The sequence below is a fragment of the Camelus dromedarius genome, chromosome 16 (assembly GCF_036321535.1).
Source record: "Camelus dromedarius isolate mCamDro1 chromosome 16, mCamDro1.pat, whole genome shotgun sequence".
Taxonomy (NCBI): domain Eukaryota; kingdom Metazoa; phylum Chordata; class Mammalia; order Artiodactyla; family Camelidae; genus Camelus; species Camelus dromedarius.
Window position 1 is genome coordinate 11,758,051 of NC_087451.1, and position 18,931 is coordinate 11,776,981.

The window sequence follows — 18,931 nt, forward strand, 5'->3', positions numbered from 1 at the left end:
TCCCTTATCTTGGCACTGCAGGCTGCTGAGAACCAGCCCTCGACCTCTGCCTGAGGGTCCTTCCTCTGAAGACATCACCAGTGTGTGGAGCCTGCCGCACACCCACCCCTTGCCAAACCACGGCCTTTACCTGTGTCTTCCGGTGTTTCCCGTGCGACCCATCCTGTGGGAGTGCCTCGTGGGCCACCCCGGAGTTCAGCCCACGTTCAGCAGCGCCAATGGTGAAGATGACAAGATCCAAGACTTTCCAGGCATACCTGCCCTCGTGCCATCGGACCTACAGCTGCATTCACTGCAGAGCCCACTTGGCCAATCATGATGAACTCATTTCCAAGGTACATGTTCCCTGCAGGCCTTCCGTGCCTACCCATGGGGTGGGGCAAGGGCACTGCTGGCTCCTGGGTTTGCAGAGGTTGACACGCTCTCCCAGAGAGCCTGGGACCTTTGTACTCCGTCTTTTGTCCCGCGTGGTTGTCTCACTCAGCTGAGAAATAACTGAGTTGGAGGGAGGGTGTACTAGTTTAACGTGTAACTTTGGAATTTAGATGTCATCCCTGTTGGAGGCTGTGGGTGCTGGCAGCTTGCAGGCTGAGGAGTGATGGGAGCCTTTCCTTCCGCTTGCTTGGCCTGGGTTGGCGGGTAAACGCGATGTAGGGGGCTGCCTGCCTGGAAAGGGAGTTCTAAGAAAGGTAGGATCATGTAGTAGGGGTTATTCTCTTCAAGCCCCCAGAGAGGTTACCAGACAGTCAAATTACTAAAATGGGTGGCCTTTGGGAGGACCAAAAGTGGCTTGGTGAAGAGCTGACCCAGTGGCTTATGGGGACCTTTAGGGCTTCTACATGAGGTAACATGGCATGACATTTGTTCACAATCAGAAGAAAGAGTGGAATCCCATTTCCCTAAGGAGCCTTGGCAACTGCTTCCTGAAGTGGGGGTGGGGGTGTTAATAATAAATAAATAAATACACCTAATGCCTCAGTTGTGCAGTCCAAGAACTAGCGCCTTCCGGGAGCGTTCTCAGGGGGACCGCCTCCCTCCTGGCCCTAAGTTTCCAAGGGAGGAGAAACAGCTTTTACTTGGCTGCATGAAAAGGAGAAGGAACCCATGGGGGACTTTTCCCTTTAAAAAACACCCTGTTTCAGAATCTGGACTTCATGCCATTAAAGTAAAAAAAAAAAAAAAAAAAGAAGAAGAAGAAACCTTTACGCAGACTCAGACTAAGTTAAAAAAAAATTGGTGTTTTTATTCTGTTTACAAGAACTGCTAGAAATGGTGGCATTACTTTCCCTGCCTCTGCCTTGGAAGCCCCAGCCAGAGAGGGAGGAAGTTAGAGAAGAGCCCTGTCCAGCTGGCTGATTTGACAGGAAGTGGAGAAGGCTGCTGAAACAACCACGGCTGGGAGTGGGGTTCTCAAATCAGGGCCGCGGGTGAAGCTCCTCCTGCGAGGCCTCTTCCAGGGTCTAGGGTTACCGCAGAGCTTGAACCCTGGGGCCCTCAGAGTCCTGGCCTCTGGCCCACTTTCCCTTCTCTAGGTTTCTGCTAATTCCTCTCCTCTGTGCTATTTACATTCAGCCAGCCTCCAGCTTCCTTCTCTGTCAACTAACTCATCTTGTCTTGGATTTTTCTTGAATCTGCTGGGAACCCCTTGAGTCTGGAAGTTTGGATGTGGGAAAGGCTGTGTCAGTGAGGGGAGAGAGGAGTCAGTCCTCTTTGCTTTGGAAGGGGGCCCGCAAGCTTGGAGGGAAAATGTGAGCTGTCCTATTTCTGGAAATCTCCAGAGAAAGTGGAAGCCAACACATATATCTTTTTAGTATCAGGAAGAAGTGCTATGTATCATAAGAAATGGAGGTCACAATAAACTGTACTAAAGCACCTTCTGTGTACTAAAAACTGCCACTTAACCCTTTATAAATGTTACCTCACTTAACTGTCACAAGAAGCCTTAAGGTAGATGCTGTTAGTCAGATGTTGTATGGATGGAGAAGTTGAGACTCATACAAGTTGTCCAAGAACTCAAATCTGGAGTTCTCAAAGGAGAAAGGGCAGTTACCTCGAGGGTGCTGAAGAAGGATTTCTGGAAGAGGTGGCATTTGAGCTGGGCTTTGTCGATGGGCAGAAGTGAATATGTGGGGGTGGTAATGGCCTTCAAAGTTGATATCTTATCTCTTTGGCCTGGTACACGGGGCCTTGCATGATCTGGCAGAGCCTAGTTTTTGGAGTTAGGGCCCCTGCTGGTCCTTGCTTTATGTTCCAACTAAGCAGCATTCCCTGAATATGCAGATATGGGTATTTCAGGTCTCTGTGCCTCAGCCAAGAGCATCCCTTCTCCTTTACCTCCTTCCTCTCTCCCAAGAGCCCGCACACGTCCTTTTCCTCCTGGGACCTTGTCCTGCTAGCTTTGTATCTCTGGGTCAGAAGCTGACCCACAGCAAGAGCTCAGTAAATGAGCAAATGAACAGACGGGTGGATCCTGGGCCTTGGGAGAAGACAAGGGATGAGCCAAAAAGACCTTGTTGGCCTTGTTGGCCTCATGGTCTCCTTCCTGCCCCATTTGGGGCAGAAAAGCTCCTTCCCAAGTCCAGGCCAAAGTCAGCACAGGCTTCAGTTTCATTGGCTACAACCGGTGCACAGATGGGGTGCATTAGAGCTTGATGATTTAGAGAGTTGGGTTAAATGCCTGACTGTGGGGAAAGTGAGGGAACTGTGGTTGGCACTGCACAAAGATTCCTTTATTTCATTCCACAGCCACCCCCGGCATTAAATAATCTATAGATTCTTGTGCAGGTCCGCTTAACGGAAAGATCACGGCCCCCAGCCCCCTCCTTGGAAAATGGGCCTTTCTTTTCGTTTTGTTTCTCTCTTCCATTTAAGAAAGTTCAGGGAGAGAATGTTTCTCCTGTTCTCCCCTCTTGACATAATCTCCTATGCGGTTTCAGAATCCACCCAGTGGGAGTTAGGAGCTGGGAAGCAGCAAACTGGAGCAGCAGTGTAATTAAACAAGACTTTGTACTTCTAATAGAGCCTTTCGTCTGGAAGCTTGACATTCCATTGTTTGGGTGTTTTTTTTTTTTTTAAAGTCAGTCTCCCTTTATTATGGAGAAGGCGACACAAAGGTCCAGAGAACTAAAGGTATGTGGGGTATGTCGCTGGCGGAGAACTGGGAACAGAATCAGGACTTCAGGCTCCCTTCTGATCTGTGTGGCTAAACCGACATGGAAATGTGTAGTTATCAAGTTTTAAACAATTAGGTTCTGCATTGATATGGTGGTGGAAAGACTCCTGTATGGGCTTTCCGTCTTCCGAGTGTGGTCTAGATTCTTTGAGGCCTCGTTGCCTGGAATCAGCTGTCCAACCTGAGTCTCATTTTCTCACTGATGAAATGAGTAAAGTAACATTGGCTGGGTCTGATGGTTAAGACCTTGCCCTTCTAGTGCGCGTACTCTGTGCCTTTGCTGTAACAGTCCTAGGAGGTGGGCCTACCTTACTTGAGTGTAGGGGGAGTAGGTTTACCTCACTGGGTTGTTATGAGGCTGGGTGAGGTCACAGATGTGTGGATGGTTTGCAAATCACAAAGCTCTATGCAAAGATAAAATAGTTTCCTTTGCTTCTCTTGGCCTTGATGTCCAAAAAAAAAAAAGGCAAGGAGGTAGGATGGAGGGGTTCATTACTGCCTGACACTAAGCAAATTTGGTTTAGCCAAGACAGTTTCACTTTAGAACCTGGGGCACAGGAGTTGGATTTAAAAGGATAAGGCAGTAGAAGAGCAGCAGAGTTTGTGTGTGTGTGTGTGTGTGTGTGTGTGTGTGTGTGTGTGTGTGTGTTGGCAGAAAGGTAACAGCATTTGCTCTGTAGGATGTGGGACGGGTTGGGGGGAGTGGGGGGGTTTGAATCGATGACAGAACTATCTAGGGAATGTGCTGAGGCCTCCTACAACTTCTTTCTTAGGGGGTGTTGTGGTCTAAATGCTGAAGTGTTTGCACGCAGAGGTATTTTGGGTTAGCACGAGGAATTGCTCACAGTTTCTCACTTAATGGTGCAAGGCCCAGTATAAAAATATGCTTTGGCTATAAAATAATAATAGTTTCAATTGGAGTGGTTAGTTGTCCCCAGTGAGAACCATCTAATGCTCATGTAAGTGGATACTGTCTATTATGGGAACCTGGATCTTCACAAAACTTTTCCATAGAAATTTTCTATCTGTAGTCCTTTCCTTGCCTCCTTCCTGCTAACCCTTCGATGGCACTGCAAGTAGGCCATTTAAGAGTGGTAAATTGTACACAGTAAATGTTGAAGCATGTTGCCAATAAAAAGAACCAGTATTGTCAAAAAAAAAAAAAAAAAGAGCGGTGAATCGGATTAATCTACCATGAACCCACTTTGGCTTCATTTCAAGACACAGGTTGCAGTAAGTGCACTGGATCCTTAGAGGGAAGGTGTCATAGGAGGCGGTAAAGTGGGCAGGTCAGTGACCAGCCTGAGGTGACACAGCCTCGGGGCCAGGCCGCGTCTCGGCCTCACTGTGTGTGAGGAGCTGGGCCTCCTTCTGAGGCTGCAGTCTAATTAGGAGGCAGGTCATTTTTGTTCCCTGCAGGGTTCCATTAGGCTTACAGTGGTGGCATTTTGGTTTTACCTTCTTGCCTAGATATTAGCTATAGCATTGCTTTGAGAAAAGTGGCAGGGAGGGATTTGCTCTGAAGCCTGAAGCCTTGTATTGACCTGGTGGCTTCTGAGAGGCCCGCTCTGCCTCAGGCTCCCACCTCTGCGTCTGAGCATGAGTGTTCTCCACCAGTGATGCCCAGCAAGACTTGTACCCCGAACACAATGACTTAGAGACTGTGGACCACTTGAGAATTTGTCAGGGATTTGTCTCTCTAATTCCCACCACCCACCAGTTTGTCTTTAATGTGCAATAAAGCTAACACTCCAGAATATTAATACAGTTATTTATGTCCTGAAAACTTAATGTAAAAATTAAATGCAGAAACAGAATTTCTAAAACATCTATTCATTTCTTTTCTTCTAAATGCCCTGGAAAATGTTATAGTGAGCATCAGATTATATTAGGAGTGTTAGTGACTACCGCATAACGTTAAGCAGCATAACTCCTAAAGAACACATCCAATAAGATGGTCCTTGAAGATAATTTTGTGAGCTTTTCTAACTTGCAGAATATATGTTATATTGTAATTTTGTTAGCCAAGAAATTTTAGGATCCAATGGATGACTATTATAAAACCATAATTCAATAAAATTAGTATTTCTATTCTAGGAAAAAAGCCAGATTGCATGTAAACCTATGTCTGTCTGTCTCATTAAAAGTGGTTGTTTTTGTTTCTAAAATAGTGGGGACCTAAGACCAGAGTGATTGATAGGTTTCAAGAAACAAAAGGTTGAGGATAGTCAGTGTTGCACAACCCATACCATAGTGGGTGCTTTTGCTTCTTTTGCAATATTAGCAAAACATTATTGTGTTTTTGTCAGTTTCCTAAAGAGCATTTCTGAGGGTTCGGTAAAAGCATAAGTGATAAATTATGGAAGAGTTCCAACATAAGCCAGTAAGCCCAGTTTACGAACACATTCAGTTTAACTTGTAAAGAAAAATCACATATCCAACCTGCAATTACTTCTTTTCCACAACTATTTGATCTTTGAAAGCCCTAATCTCCTACTAATGGAGTGTTATTTCTGGAGGGGCGCAAATGAGCTGTCTGCTGACCACCCAGGAAGGGGTGACAGGTGAACCAAGTCTGTACAGCAAATCTCCAAACAGAGGCATGTGGTTAGATTATAGTGTTTCTTGGTGAAAAGAAATTATTTAGAATTTGTATAATATAACATCTTATGATATCTTCTCCACATGGGGACAGAGATTGAATCAGTTCAGGGTGAGATAAGCCACAAATTAGGCTGGTATAATTTGTATAGCATAATTTTCAACATTGGGACCACCTTAACAGGAGCTCAGAGGCCTCTGGTACATGTGGGTGATGGCAGTGGGGACTGTGCCTGTAACTTGCCCTTTTGTTTCATTGGTTCCGTTCTGTCATTGCACAAATAGTAAATATGTTCTCTGTGGGCATGGTGGGGTGTGGGCACTGTACTAGATATTATGACTCTACCCTCATGGATTTTATCCTGAAGAACTTTTACTCTAGTTAGGGAGATAAAAGCTTCATAAGCCATCTCTTCCTTTTCTTTTCCTTTTTTTTTCCTGAGAACAATTTAACAAACCAAAATCAAAACCAAAGCACACATATGTATAGATCTTGAGATGTTATAGCAAATTTAAAATATGTATGTCAGCATGATTCAGATGGTTTCCATTATGGTGGGTAAACAGTCATTCTACAGTATATGTTGAATGGATGTCCACATTGTGCCGTGAAACCATACTCTTTGTTTCTAAATTTGAAAGCTAGCCATCTGGAGCAGGGGGCCAGTCAACCTTTGCAGATACAACATCCAGCTCAGGAATGTCTGCAGTCACAATTATCAGGGAGCCAGTGTTCAGCTTGGTTCTTACAAAGCCTCCATGTACAAACTCTTCATTGTAGGTTCCAGCCTGGGTCTTCAGAGGAGAAAAATGGCGCTCATCCACGTAGCATGTCTCCATGCATGGAGTGAATGGCGTGAGTTCTCACAGCTAGGGGCCTCTTATGAAGGCCCTGGTACAGGTGTTTTCTGGTCAATGTCTAAGTCTCATCTGGTTCTGTTTCCTTTATATCTTAAGTTGTAGAAGATCTTTTCTGCTCGTCTTTGGGTCATTCTCACTGACAGTTGCTCTCTAAGTAGTTGTGATTTTGATGTGCCCATGGTGGGAGCGGGGCTCAGGGTCTTCGTACTCCTCCATCTTGACCAGGCCCCCAAAACTCATCCCTTCTTGGAGTTTGTGCAGTTGGCCCTCTATATCCACAGTTCCACATAAGGAATCTGAGCATCCTCGAATTTTGGTATCTGAAGTGGATCCTGGGACCAATCCCCTGCGGCTATGTACTTTACCTTAGGTTTATCTTAAAGCATTTATCACAGTGTGATGATGAATGTCTCCCATTAACCTATGAACTACTCGTGGAGATGATCGTGATGTCATCCTGGTGTCTATAGCACCTGGTCCAAGTCCTAAAGATTGGCAAATTTTCAGTGAAGATCTGAGTGAATCACTATCAGTACTCTAAAATAGAGACAGAATGAGGGATTCTTAATCTGGGGTCCTTGGACTAACTTCAAGGGATCCCTGAAATTGTATGTTTAATTCTGTGTGTATGTATATTTTTCTAGGGAGGGTTCCATAGCTTTCATTAGGTCCTCAAAGGATTGTTGATCCAAAAAACCCCTCAACCACCCCCACCCCAAGAAAAAAAAAAAACACCCCTTAAGATCCATGTCTAGAAATAGAAGTTCTGGGAAGACTTGGTAGAAGTGACACTGAGATGTACCTTGAAGCAAGAACCTAGACGTGAGGGGCCAGTAAAAAGAGCAGCATGAATAAAGAAGTGGGGGCCAGGAGTGTGTGTGGGGCAGCTGTTCTTTTGGGGGAGATCATTGAGGAGCTGTGTGAAAACAGATTGAAAGAGTGGGCCAAAGTCAGATTGCTGGGAGAATAGAGGTTCGGACTTCGTCCTTCTGGCAGTTGGCTGCCACTGAAGACTTGTGAGCAAGCAGTGACATGACCGGAGCTCTGCTGTCAGATGTCAGATGTAGGAGGTAAACTGCTGAAGAAGAGACTGGAAGTGGAGAGACTAGTGCTTACACACCCCAGTGGTCTGAGGGTGTTCTGGCCACATGGTGATCATTCAGTACATACTTGTTGACCACTGCTTGGGAAAGAAATACAAGCATTCTAAGGTTAAAAAAAAAAAATCCTCCCTCTCATTTATAGCCACAGTAAAAGGGAATTGAGTTCAGGAAGTCACACTCTTTGGTTGGGAGGCGGATCTGTCCCACGGTCTGTGAAAATTAATGATCTGGGCATAAGTAGAATTGCTCACCGATTTATTATCAAAGGAGCTGCTAGGGACCAAGTCGAGTGAATCATCTGTGTTTTTTGCTGCAGACTGCAGGCAGCTGGAGCACAAAATCTGCTCAAATGTGGTCCTTTCTATGTGGTTGCTTTAAATACCGAAAGGAAATGTTGACTTGAGCTATGAGGCGTACCCTGAAAATTAACTCTGTGGTTTGCAAGTGCCTGTAAGGTTCCAGTCCTAAGATTGTGCATTCATGTCTCAGCATTCAGCAAGGACTCTGGTGGTTGCAAGCTCGTGTTCCTAGTGAAAATCCAAACCCTCTTCAGCAGAGAGTTCTCCCTGAGAAGCAAGAAGGAAGGTGGCACCATTGCTGCTTTGGCTGTTTGTATTTTTGGAATCTGCCATCATACACTGGTTGTTCAATTCAATAATATTTTTTGTGTTTTCAAACAACATGCCAGGCCCTCAGCTGGGTGCTAGGGACAGGGAGCAGAAGCCAACATGATTCCTACTCTCAGAGAGCCTGCGATCTTTGGGGTACGTGGGAAAGTAAGGCTCACCGTGGAGGGCAGAATAATGTTCCAGATGCGGTTGTGTTGGTGCCATAGAAAACCCCAGAATGAAAAAATCTCGCATTGCTGCTGTTGATTACTATTTATTAAAGACCTACTGTGTGCCAGGACTCCTTACAGCATCACTTCAAGGTGGAGGTCACGTGACTTGCCTAAGGCCATCGGGTACCATGACGCTGCGTGGGATGCAGCTCTTGTTAGGTCTCTGCCCTCTTTACCGTAGCCTGACCTAGGTAGCTCCGCCGACTGTTTTCTGGAACTCTTGGTAACATTGGTAGTTAATCCTACCCCTTCTTCCTCTTACCTTTCTCTTGCCATAGAGAGTTCTTCCCTTTTCTCTCTTCAGTTTGCACCCATTCTTGAAGACCAGCTTAAGTATTTCCTAGGATGTCTTCCTGGAGTGCAGGCTTCTCTCCCTCCACTGGACGTCTGTAGAACTCACTGCCTGGTGGTTCATTTGGCAATTAGTAATGACTGTCTTGTAATAATATGGTCTGTGTCATTGTGGTTACATGCACTTTTATGTATAATTGTCTTGTTTCCTAATAAGATTCCAAATGACCTGGAGTCACGGATTATCCAAATTTTAGAGCTGGAGGGGCCTCTGGGTTTTTCTAGTTCGACCCCTCATTTTAGGGGAATTAGGAAGCCAAGGCCCAGAGAAACCGAGTCCCTCTGACTCTGCACTTTGCCACCCCCTCCCTGCCCCACCGCCTACTGCCGTACACATAACAGGTGCTTGTAAATGCTGGGCGCAGCCCTGGAGGAGAGGGCTGGCAGCTCGGAGAAGGCTGGTATCAAACTGCATGCTCTTGGGCAAGACTGTTTTCTCAGGCATTAGCTTTGACTGCCACTAAAAGTTCCAGCCACCTCCCCCGTCCTCCCATTCTAGTATCATCCCCAAAGCTGATCCGAGGTAACTTAGTGGTTAGCAGTCTTAACGTCTGAGTCAGACTACCTGGGCTCAAACCCTGGCTTTTTTGCTTAGTAGTTTTGCAAGTTAAGTAGCCTCTCTCTGTCTTGGTGCCCTCATTGGGAAAATGGGAATAATATTAATATTAGACACCTGTAAGATTTTTTGTGGGAATTAAGTGAGTTGATCAATATAAAGTATTTATCATAGAGCCGGACATTCATAGTAAATGCTCAGTAAATGTTGGTTATCTATGAAGATTCATTAAGAAAACCAAACAGAAAGTGGCACTCAGACGTAACCAGGTGCTGGCACCCATAACAGTCCTGGTATATCTGCTCCTTCCTCTCTCGAGGGTCTCAGCTCTTGCCCTTTAAGTGTACCATGTCGTCAGTGGTCTTCTGAAACCTGTAGAATCACTGAGTCTCTTGTTCCTTGTAGTAATTCCAAAGGGCCCAGCAGGTGTCTGGAGGTAATTAAGTCACAAGCAGCGGCAGCTTCCACTCTGCTCAGCAGCTTCCACTCTGCTCGTGGGGGGTGGGGGGCTTATCTGCAAGCAGCTGGGAGACCTCTCTAGAATTTAAGTGGAAAAATCTGGCCCTGCCCCCTTCCCCTCTAGTCTGCCAGGTGGTTATTTTGCCTCTGAACAAAACATCAACCGGTTACAGAGACCTCAAACTACTGTGGCAGCTGGAAGAGAATTCTGGGTCTGAGCGTTGGAGCAGCAGAGGAGAATTGCTTGTCAGTTTGGTTCACTCTGTGATGCTTCACCGTGGGGGTGGAATGAGGTTCTTCTGCTAGAAGCCATTTTCCTTACCTTTGAAAAACCAAAACTAGAAAAGAATCTCCAGCACTTTTGTTTTAAAGCACTCAGGCAGCTCCTGAAGGGAGGGTTTGACCTGGTGACCCAGAGTATTGTTTCTGGGGTCAGGGCTGCCAAGCCAAGGAGAACTTTCGTTCTCTGCTTCCCTCCGCACCACCCCGCCCCTTGCCTATTGCTAGTGGCTGGACAGTGACTCAGGGGAGGAGGAAGGAGGGGAGGCAGGAGAGGAAGAGAGGAGGAGACAGCTCCGCCAGCCGCTGCTAAAAACAACAACATCTAATCAGTCTATAAACTCCCTCCTGTCCAGACCACAGGGATGTCAAGAGGCCGGGCAGGTGGCACTGGCTCTCCCCTCCCCCCCACCCCCGGCCCTAACATCTTTGGGTCTTTGAAGGGGCAACTTAAGATTGTCAAGAGGAAAATTATCTATTTGGGGGGGCCCAGGAAACTCCTTTTCCTCCTTGTGAGGACTGGTCCCACCAAGAGCACTCACTGAAGTGTCAACCCTCTAACAGATAAATGAGGGGCCGGAAAAGCATTTCTTGCCAAAACAAAAGATCCTGGAGTGAGAACTCCTGCATGCACTCAGCCCTCTCCATTCTGCATTCAGTGAGCTCCTCTTGCATGTTAGATATCAGGGATACAGTGGAGGTGTGTGCCTTGCTTTCACCCAGCTTGTACCCAGAATCCTTGGTTACTGGAAAGCCCACCGTCTGAAGAAGCAGCTCGTGGCAGTATAAGTGGGGAGCTCCATCCTGAGCCTGGTACCCAAGATTGTCTGGAGCGGCTGAGAAGCCGACAGTTCCATATTGCTGTCTGTCCAATCTGCCTGATTTTCATGAGATGCCCAGATGTGTACAGCTTTACCCTCGCACTGCCCCTGTCCTCCTCGACGGTGTCAGCCCAAGCTGTAAAACTGCCAGCTGGGCTCTTAAAGCTCGAGGCGGTCAGTGAATCAGACTTGCTGTGCTCTGATGTGTCTTGGGAGGAATGTCTGTTCTTAGCACCAGGCCTCTCACCACTGGTGGCTGCTCTGCTGACTTTACCCACAGCTGGCCCCTCCCCTTCACATGCCGGATGTTCCAAATGACAGGTAGGGCTCTGAGGAGTCCTTTCAGGCTCACTCCAGACTGATTCACGTAGGAAACCCAAGGACAGAGGAAGCAAGAAAAACCAGACTTCCTGCAGCTCCTTTAAGCTCCAAGTCTCCATATTTCTCGATCCTCCCTTTAGTGGGAGAGGAAAAAAAAAAGGCAAAGTCTATCTGTGGGGGAGGAGAGCTCCTCCCAGTCTGTCTCCTTCTCTGTAAAAACAACAGGCCCGTCTGCCCTGGGCACTGTGGGGGCAGGTGCTGGGTAAGTACAGGAGGAAGGAAAGCCGATAAGATAAGGCCTGACAAATCTAGGTCACCAGGCTACTGCTAGGCACCTGTGTGACTGGTCACCTTGAAGCTGACAGGAGGGAGGATAGACCTCGGTTCAGGGCACAGACTGGCTGACTTCCTGTGGTTGGTTTATTTGATAAACATGTCTTGAGCATCATTATATGCCGGGCCACGTGCTTAGGTGTTTCAGGCCCCTGGGTGTCTCTGAGGCAAAATCTCCTCCTGGATCCCAGGCCTGTAACCATTGCTAAAAAAAGAAATGACATCATGCAAAAGCCAGTTGGTCCACGAGCTTCCAGAGTAGGGGCAGCCAGTCTCTTGGTAGAAGGGAGGGGCTGTTTGGAGACTTTATTCCTTATTCCTTCGCCGTATCAGTGGTCAGCAAAACTTCTTCTGTCAAGGCCAGATAGTTAATATTTTTGGCTTTGCTGGTGATGTGGTTTCAACTCTGCAGCCGCAGAGAAGACATAAGCAAATGAGTGTGGCTGTGTTTCAGTAACACTTTATTTACAAAGCAGGTGAGAGGCCCGGTTTGGCCCTAGTGTGCTGTTTGCCGACTCCTTGCTAGATGATTGGAATGACTGTTGTGAAATAGGTGTTGGAGAAATGGGTTTGTTTATGTGATTTCGGGAGTCCCAAATCAACCTGGGGCTTCACTGGGTAGGGAGAGTGTAGGAGTTGATGGACTGTGCTCAGTGCCAAGGTCTGGTTGACAGAAAGATTTCCACTGCACAGGCCAAACTTCAGCCTGAGCCACCCGGCACCCGCAGCTTCCCACTAACAGTGGCAAGGTGGTCCAGCGAGGCAGTGCACATAGTTTCATACAATCTCATCACTTGAATGGGAAAACATTGTGGGGTCCCGTGGATGGTGAGCCAGTGGCACCACTTTAAAAGCCCTAAACGAAGAGTCAAGCCACCTTTGCTCTAGGCCTGGCTCTGCCGTTAACTGTTGAGTGTGGCACTGGATCAGGCACGTACCCTCTCTGACCAGTCAGCACGCACTGAGTACTACTGTAGGAGCAGCGGGGATGCAGAAATGGACACAACAAAATGTTTGTCTTAAGTAGCTTGTGGTCTAGTGGGGAAGACAAGCAGGTGAACTATTATTAGTGAAAAACAAGCTTCGAGTAGGCAATTGTTCAGGATGCTCTGGGGGCAAAGAGGATGTGTATTTACTAAGTGAACAGGAAAGGGGAAGCCATTCTGAGCAGAGGCAGAGAAACATTCGAGAGGAGATCCAGCCTACGGGCCCCCAGGTAGGAGGTGGAGAGGCCGTGTGAGGGGGAAGCAGGAACTGAGCAGGGGTGGATCATGTCCGGCCCAGAAGCTCAGCTAAGGAGTTTAGACTCAATTCCGTACGCTGTAAGCAAGGGAGTAATAACGTTCGATTCAGATTGGACTCAACTTCTCTCTAGCTTCTACGAACCATATATCCACAAGCTTTGTATGTATAGGAATGTTGATATTGTGTAAAGTTAATAAGCACCGACAATTAAGCCAGTAGCTGTAATTAATAACCAGGCTCCGTCCTTTCCTGGTGATGCTTTCAGCTAAACAGATAAATCATTGTCAAACACCAAACACCCATAACTCTGAGAAGAGGGCCTTTCAAAGTACCTCAGGACCTGGGTTCCCTGGTTTGCTGAGTGAGAGACTCCCTCAGGTGACCTTCCTGGCTTCTTAAGGCTCACTGAGTCATCGTAAGCTGGCAGCTGCAACCCCACATGTCTGAGTTTTTCTGTTACTTTGAAAGGAGAACTGAGTTGCCAGACTCAGATGGCTCTGCTGTAGTTTTGAGGTTTAGGACGGGGAAAAGAGAAGGGGCAAAATAAGTGGCTTCTGCAGTCTTCATGGATTTTAGGGCCTGAGAGTAACTGAAAATGGCATTAGAATGTGGGGGTTCTTGAGCAGTGATTCCCAAATCTGACAGTACGTCAGAATAAGCTGGGATAAAGGCCGGTCTCCAGGTCCCACCTCCAGAGATTCCTATTCTATTGATCTGAATGTGACTGGGAATCAGAGCCCTGACTAAAGGAGGGAGACAAGTCACCTAACACCAGATTTAAGGAGGCGCTCACTCTTGGTCGAACAAGTGCAGAGGCGGCACGTCAGAGCGGGTGCCTCCTTAAATCTTGTGTTCTAGCTTTTTGGCTGGCCTCACCCTAGTCCCAGGCCTACTAGGGATCTGTATTTTTAACAAGTACCCTTCCTCTCCCCTCTGAGATTCTAATGCATCTAATACTAATATTTGAGAGCCACTGCTCTAGGACACGTGTCCTCAGTGCTTGGAAAATAGCTGTACATGCTGTCCCTACCATCCGCTATCTACCACCCAGCCCTTTCCACTCCCGAAGATCCAAAGTGTGGTCAGGCACTTTAGTCGGCACTTTTTATGTGACTCGTATCTTTTGTGCCAACCCAGAGCAAGATGCACTGTTGTTCCCATTTCAGATGAAGAAAGTGAGGCTTAGTCAAATTGAGTGGACCAAGGGGAACCAGCCAAGGAAATGGTAGAACCAGAATTGGAATTCATTGTGACCCCCGCCTCCTCCCCAAGCCATGCCCCTAGGTGCTCTGCCACATGGCCTATTTTTCGGTCTGGATTAGCAGAGGAACCTGGGCCGGCCCCCTCTCTTGGTCCTTCACAGGCTGTCTGCCTGGCTCTGAAATCACCAGGTAACTTCCTGTACCTGGGGTTTTGTACTTGGATTAAATATGGCACCCCAAATTTTCATTGGGTGTTTCGTTTGTTGGTTAGTGGATTTCCTGACACATACAGCCATGGCAGGCCGGGGGAGGAGCGGAGGAAGAGCGCAGGTGACACTCAGCAGGGGCAGAAGACTTATTCTTTCTCAAGCTGTTTACTGATTAACTCCCTTTGCTCCTGAAAGAGAAAGAAGAGTCAGCAGGGCTCAGAAGCCCTAACTTGTGGTCCAGCTGGGTCAGGGGGAATGACCCTGTGCAGTACCCCCCACCCCACCCCGGGGCATGTGTGTCACAGCTCACTAGAGCAGAGTTCCATGCCACTGGAGGGAAGGGATTCCAGCCCTGCTCCCCCACCCCACCCTCCTAGCCCAGGGGAGTAAGATCTGTGAAGCCCATGTCTGCCTATGCAGTCCTTCCTCCCTAGCCCTCTGGCTGGGCTCCTGCTGGTGTTAAGTTGCCCCAAATACCCAGTCTCTTATTTCACATCCTCAGGCAAAGATCCTGCGGCCAAGGTGCCCTTTCAGCTTAGCTTTCCCATCGGCTGCTCAATGACAGATAAGCTCCTAAGAGGAGGGAAGTGGGAGGGTGGAGAGGTGGATAGAACCCAGAGCCCATGCCTTTGTCCCTTTGTCATGGGGCACAGTGGGTCCTGCAGATCCCCAGTTTTGTGTTTAATGGGACGAGGCCTGTGGGTGGTGGCTAGCTGCCTGGCCCCAGTCCTTTACTGGCAAATGGAACTTGACTTGGCTGAGGCACAATTGTACATATGCTTAGGCTTTACCTTAGGGTGGAAACTGGAGGCTGCAAGTTTAAGTGTCAAGAGACAAGGAAACTCTGTGTTGAATGTGTGGGCTGGGAGAATGCAAGGGTTCCTGGGCCAGGATCTGTTTTTGCATAATCTGCCACGGCCGTGCCAAACTCCCTGTCCAGACCTTGCAGAGATGTTTCATTCCTTGGGCTGGAAGAAATTGAGACACGAGTGCTGCTGCAAGTCGGGAGGGGGAAGAAGCCGGTGAACAAAATGTTCCTGCGCCTGGATGGACCAGCCGCAGCACAGGCTGGGTCCCTGCAAGTCGAGATGAAACCTTTCTCCTTTCTTTAGCCAATCTGTATCTTGAGTAACAAATGAGTTACTGCAGGATGAACTGGTTTTAATTTCTATCACTTTCTCATTAAGTGATAGATGCACTTAGAAATGAGAGTGACCAGGAAGTCTGCAGTTAGCTTTACCAGTCTCACAGTCTCACTGCTTCCTTCCCCCATGTTTGCAACCAAAGCTAATATCTGGAACCTGGCTTTGGGGATCATGATGTTAGGTGGAGTTAGTCCGTATTACAAACAGTCTCAGGTAATTTTCCCAAGAAGAGGTCTCCAGCCATGGCTTCCAAAGATAACCTTGTAGGTAGGTGCCGGAGTTACAGAACCCTAGAACTGGGCTTCTGTGTGTAAGTTGGTATCCAGAATATATTTAAAATGATATCCAGACTATCCAGAGACTGTTTAAAAATGTGTACAGAAAGGTAGCAATTAAATGTTTCTCTTGGAATAAGCCTGGCCTCTGCATTCTCCCAGGAGCCCTTGCCTAGGGAAGATGATTAAAAATAGATCTGAGTAGCACTTCCTGCCCGGCAGATGGCTGATAGCAAACGCTAGGGCTTGCAGCTGACCTTTCCTTTCTGAAATCTGCTCTGTGTTTTCATGATGCTAATTGAGTCCCTCTCTAGACCTAATCAAAGAGCTGATTGCAAAAAAAGAAAAAAAAGAAAGAAAGAAAGGCCGGCTTGCCAGTCTTGGCTGGGCTCAGTTCATGGAGCAACTTAAAAGTGCTGGAATTTGCCTGGAAACACCCACTCTGTGATCCAACTGGCTGGTCCTTGTTTAAAAACTAACAAGTTCTGCTTTCAAATTTGCTGTCCAGTGCTGTTAAGGATCCCACACCCTCTCCACCCCCATCAATAAGGAAAAATCAGTGGATAGGGGAATGATAAGACTGCCCTGTGTTTGGATGTGTGCACAATGGTCAGTGCTCACCCACACTTCCAAACACAGTAGGTGCCCAAAAGAGAGACAGAGGCTTCTTGGGATTTGGCTTCTAGACTTGGCTCTATGCCCGTCAGCTGTCTTATAAAACTCAGATAGTACTTAAGATAGTACCCTGAGTGTAGTAGCAAACTATGGAAGATACAAGATATTGTTGTTTCTCTTATTATGTAGCAAATATCTAGGGACCGCTGCTGACTTCTCATTGAGTTACTTCCTCCCCCAGAAAAGAGATGGGCACATAGATAGACTCATATTTGAAGCCTTCACGGTTTTCTTCACCCTCTTCCTCTCCAAGGAGAGCCCCTTGCTGGAGTGTAAGCATCCTGAGGGCAGAGCTGGCTTGCTGCATTCTTGGTGCTGAGCGAGATCTGGGACACAGCTTCTCGTTAAATATTTGTTGATTTATAATTATGAAGGCACAGCCTTCCTTCTTATGACCATATCACAAGATTCTGAGCCGTATGTATATTCCTGGACATCTCGCCTTCTCTCCTTTTTTTTTTAATATCATGGACTGCGTTAGTGTGGGATAAAACCTTTCCCCTGGGAGATGATTTTCCAAGTACCTGATATTTCACAGTGTGCCTCAGGCTGTTCTGTTGGCCAGGGAAGAAGGTTGAGCACCAGAATAGGTGAAGGGGATTTAAGTCTCTGTCTTGAGGACGAACGTCTTAGTGAGGAATTAGATAAAATAGGTCAGCTGATGAGCAGGAAAGACCTTCTATGCAGATCAACAGGAAGTTTAAAAGCACAAGGGAAGAGGTCTAACTCTTACTCAGAAACGTTGGTTTAATGTGCGAGGCGTCTACTCTCTTGAGAATATGGACTCAGGATATTCACCCTTGCAAGAAACCTTACTCAGCCCCCTCATTTCATAGACGATGCAACTCCCAGTTCAGAGGATCAGGGGATCTGCCCAAGGACGTCATGCTAGTTGGAGACAGATGAGCTGGCCTCGCCTGGCAGGGATGGGAGTGGCTAGGCTGGTTATTGATTCTGACCCTTTGTGTTCCGTTTCTAGAGGGAGTACTGAGACCAGTGCCCAGCTTTTGCACTCTGGCAAGCATCTAATGCTCAGATCTTCCCGACATACATACTCAAGTCTCTTTCACAAGAGCTCTTTGGCTGTAATTTCCTCGAGCCCCCCATTATGATCCTTTTAAGTAATAATGTCTCTTCCTTCATAACTGTTTCAGATAACTCTACTCCTAAACCCAGTCCCCGGGGGTATATGAACACAGAGGTTAAATGTAGATGTATGCTAATACCCCCATGGGAGGAAAGGCTGATAATACTGGACAGCTGCCACGATGGGGAAGAGCACATTAATCACCCTGCTTTAGTTTGTATGTACAACCTGAAGCCCGATTGTTTAAATAAGGCCTTGTGCTTTGATTAGCACTTCCAAGAGAGGAAAGTGTTGAAAATGTTTAGGGAACACCGAGTATGAAATGCAAAACCGGGCTACGAAGGCAGCGGTCAGCTCGGTGTGGGTAAAACCATGCCGCATACAGGAAATTTGAAGGAGTTGGTGGAAGGAAGGGTGCTGCCACTTCTCGAGGGCCTGTCGCAGGCCAGGCACTTTGCTCTTTGTAGGGCGCGTATTATATCCCACCTGGCAGAGGAGGAACCTGACACCAGGAAGGTGAATGTATCCAACAGCATACAGCAGAGACAGGGCCAGAACTGGGACTTGAATCTCGTTCATCTACTAAAGTGGGCGAAGTTTAGCTTGTAGAAGGAAACCTTGCTGTGGCCAAGACAGCAGATGTAAAGCTATAACTTGAAGTGTTGTTTGGCACCAAAGGATGTAAGGATGAGGATTCCGGGAGCTCTCAGGAGACAGAGTTCAGCTCACGGAAGGAGTTTTTGTACTGTCAGAGCAGCTGGCAGTAGAACGGGCTTCCTGAGGAGGTAGGGAGTTCCCTATCCCTGCAAGTATTTAAGCAGAGGTTTGGTAGAAATGTGGACAAGAACCATATGCATCCATATGCTGAGTGGTTGACCTTGGGATGCCTTCAAATTCCAATGGTCTATGAAATTAAAACTGGATAAAGTCATATGTATGTTTTGGTCTTGAGATCCGCCACTCTACTCAGACTGCAATCCACTGCATGAGATTCCTAGAATTGCAATTAGTTAAGTATTTCTCTTTCTGCAAACTCTCCAAAGCATTCTTCTGGGTTCTCTGCTCGTTCTTTGCCATGAAGTCCAGGTGCCAAAGAAAGAAGGAATATTAAAGGGCTTCTTTGCTTTTTAATTACCACCCCCCACCCCAGGTTGTGAAATGAGACTCACTCATTCAGGAGTCAGCAGGGAAGGCTGTTTTCAGGCTCAGTTGTAGAAAATATTCTCTTGTTGGTCCTCAGTCAGCCTCAAACATTGTGGGTTTACAATTTTAATTTTATCCATTCACTCAAGAGTGACCAAGCTCTGGTGATGTGATTCAGTCTAACACAACTCCCAGGAAGCTAATTGGTAAACCAGAATTCTAACTCATTAATTTACCCTGGAACAGATAATC

At 47.1% G+C, this 18,931-nt stretch overlaps 1 protein-coding gene across 6 annotated transcripts in view; it reads left to right on the top strand.

Moving 5' to 3' along the window:
* The window catches only part of YPEL2 (yippee like 2), a 77,065-nt gene that overhangs the window by 20,046 nt on the left and 38,088 nt on the right, over positions 1–18,931 (top strand). For all 6 annotated transcript variants that reach the window (XR_010384433.1, XM_064494987.1, XM_064494988.1 and 3 more), the window contains exon 2: positions 22–335. Coding sequence is in view for 5 of the 6 variants with exons in the window: in XM_064494987.1 (XP_064351057.1) it covers positions 219–335 (117 nt within the window). In the remaining variant the exon portion in view is untranslated. The remainder of the gene's footprint in view (positions 1–21; positions 336–18,931) is intronic.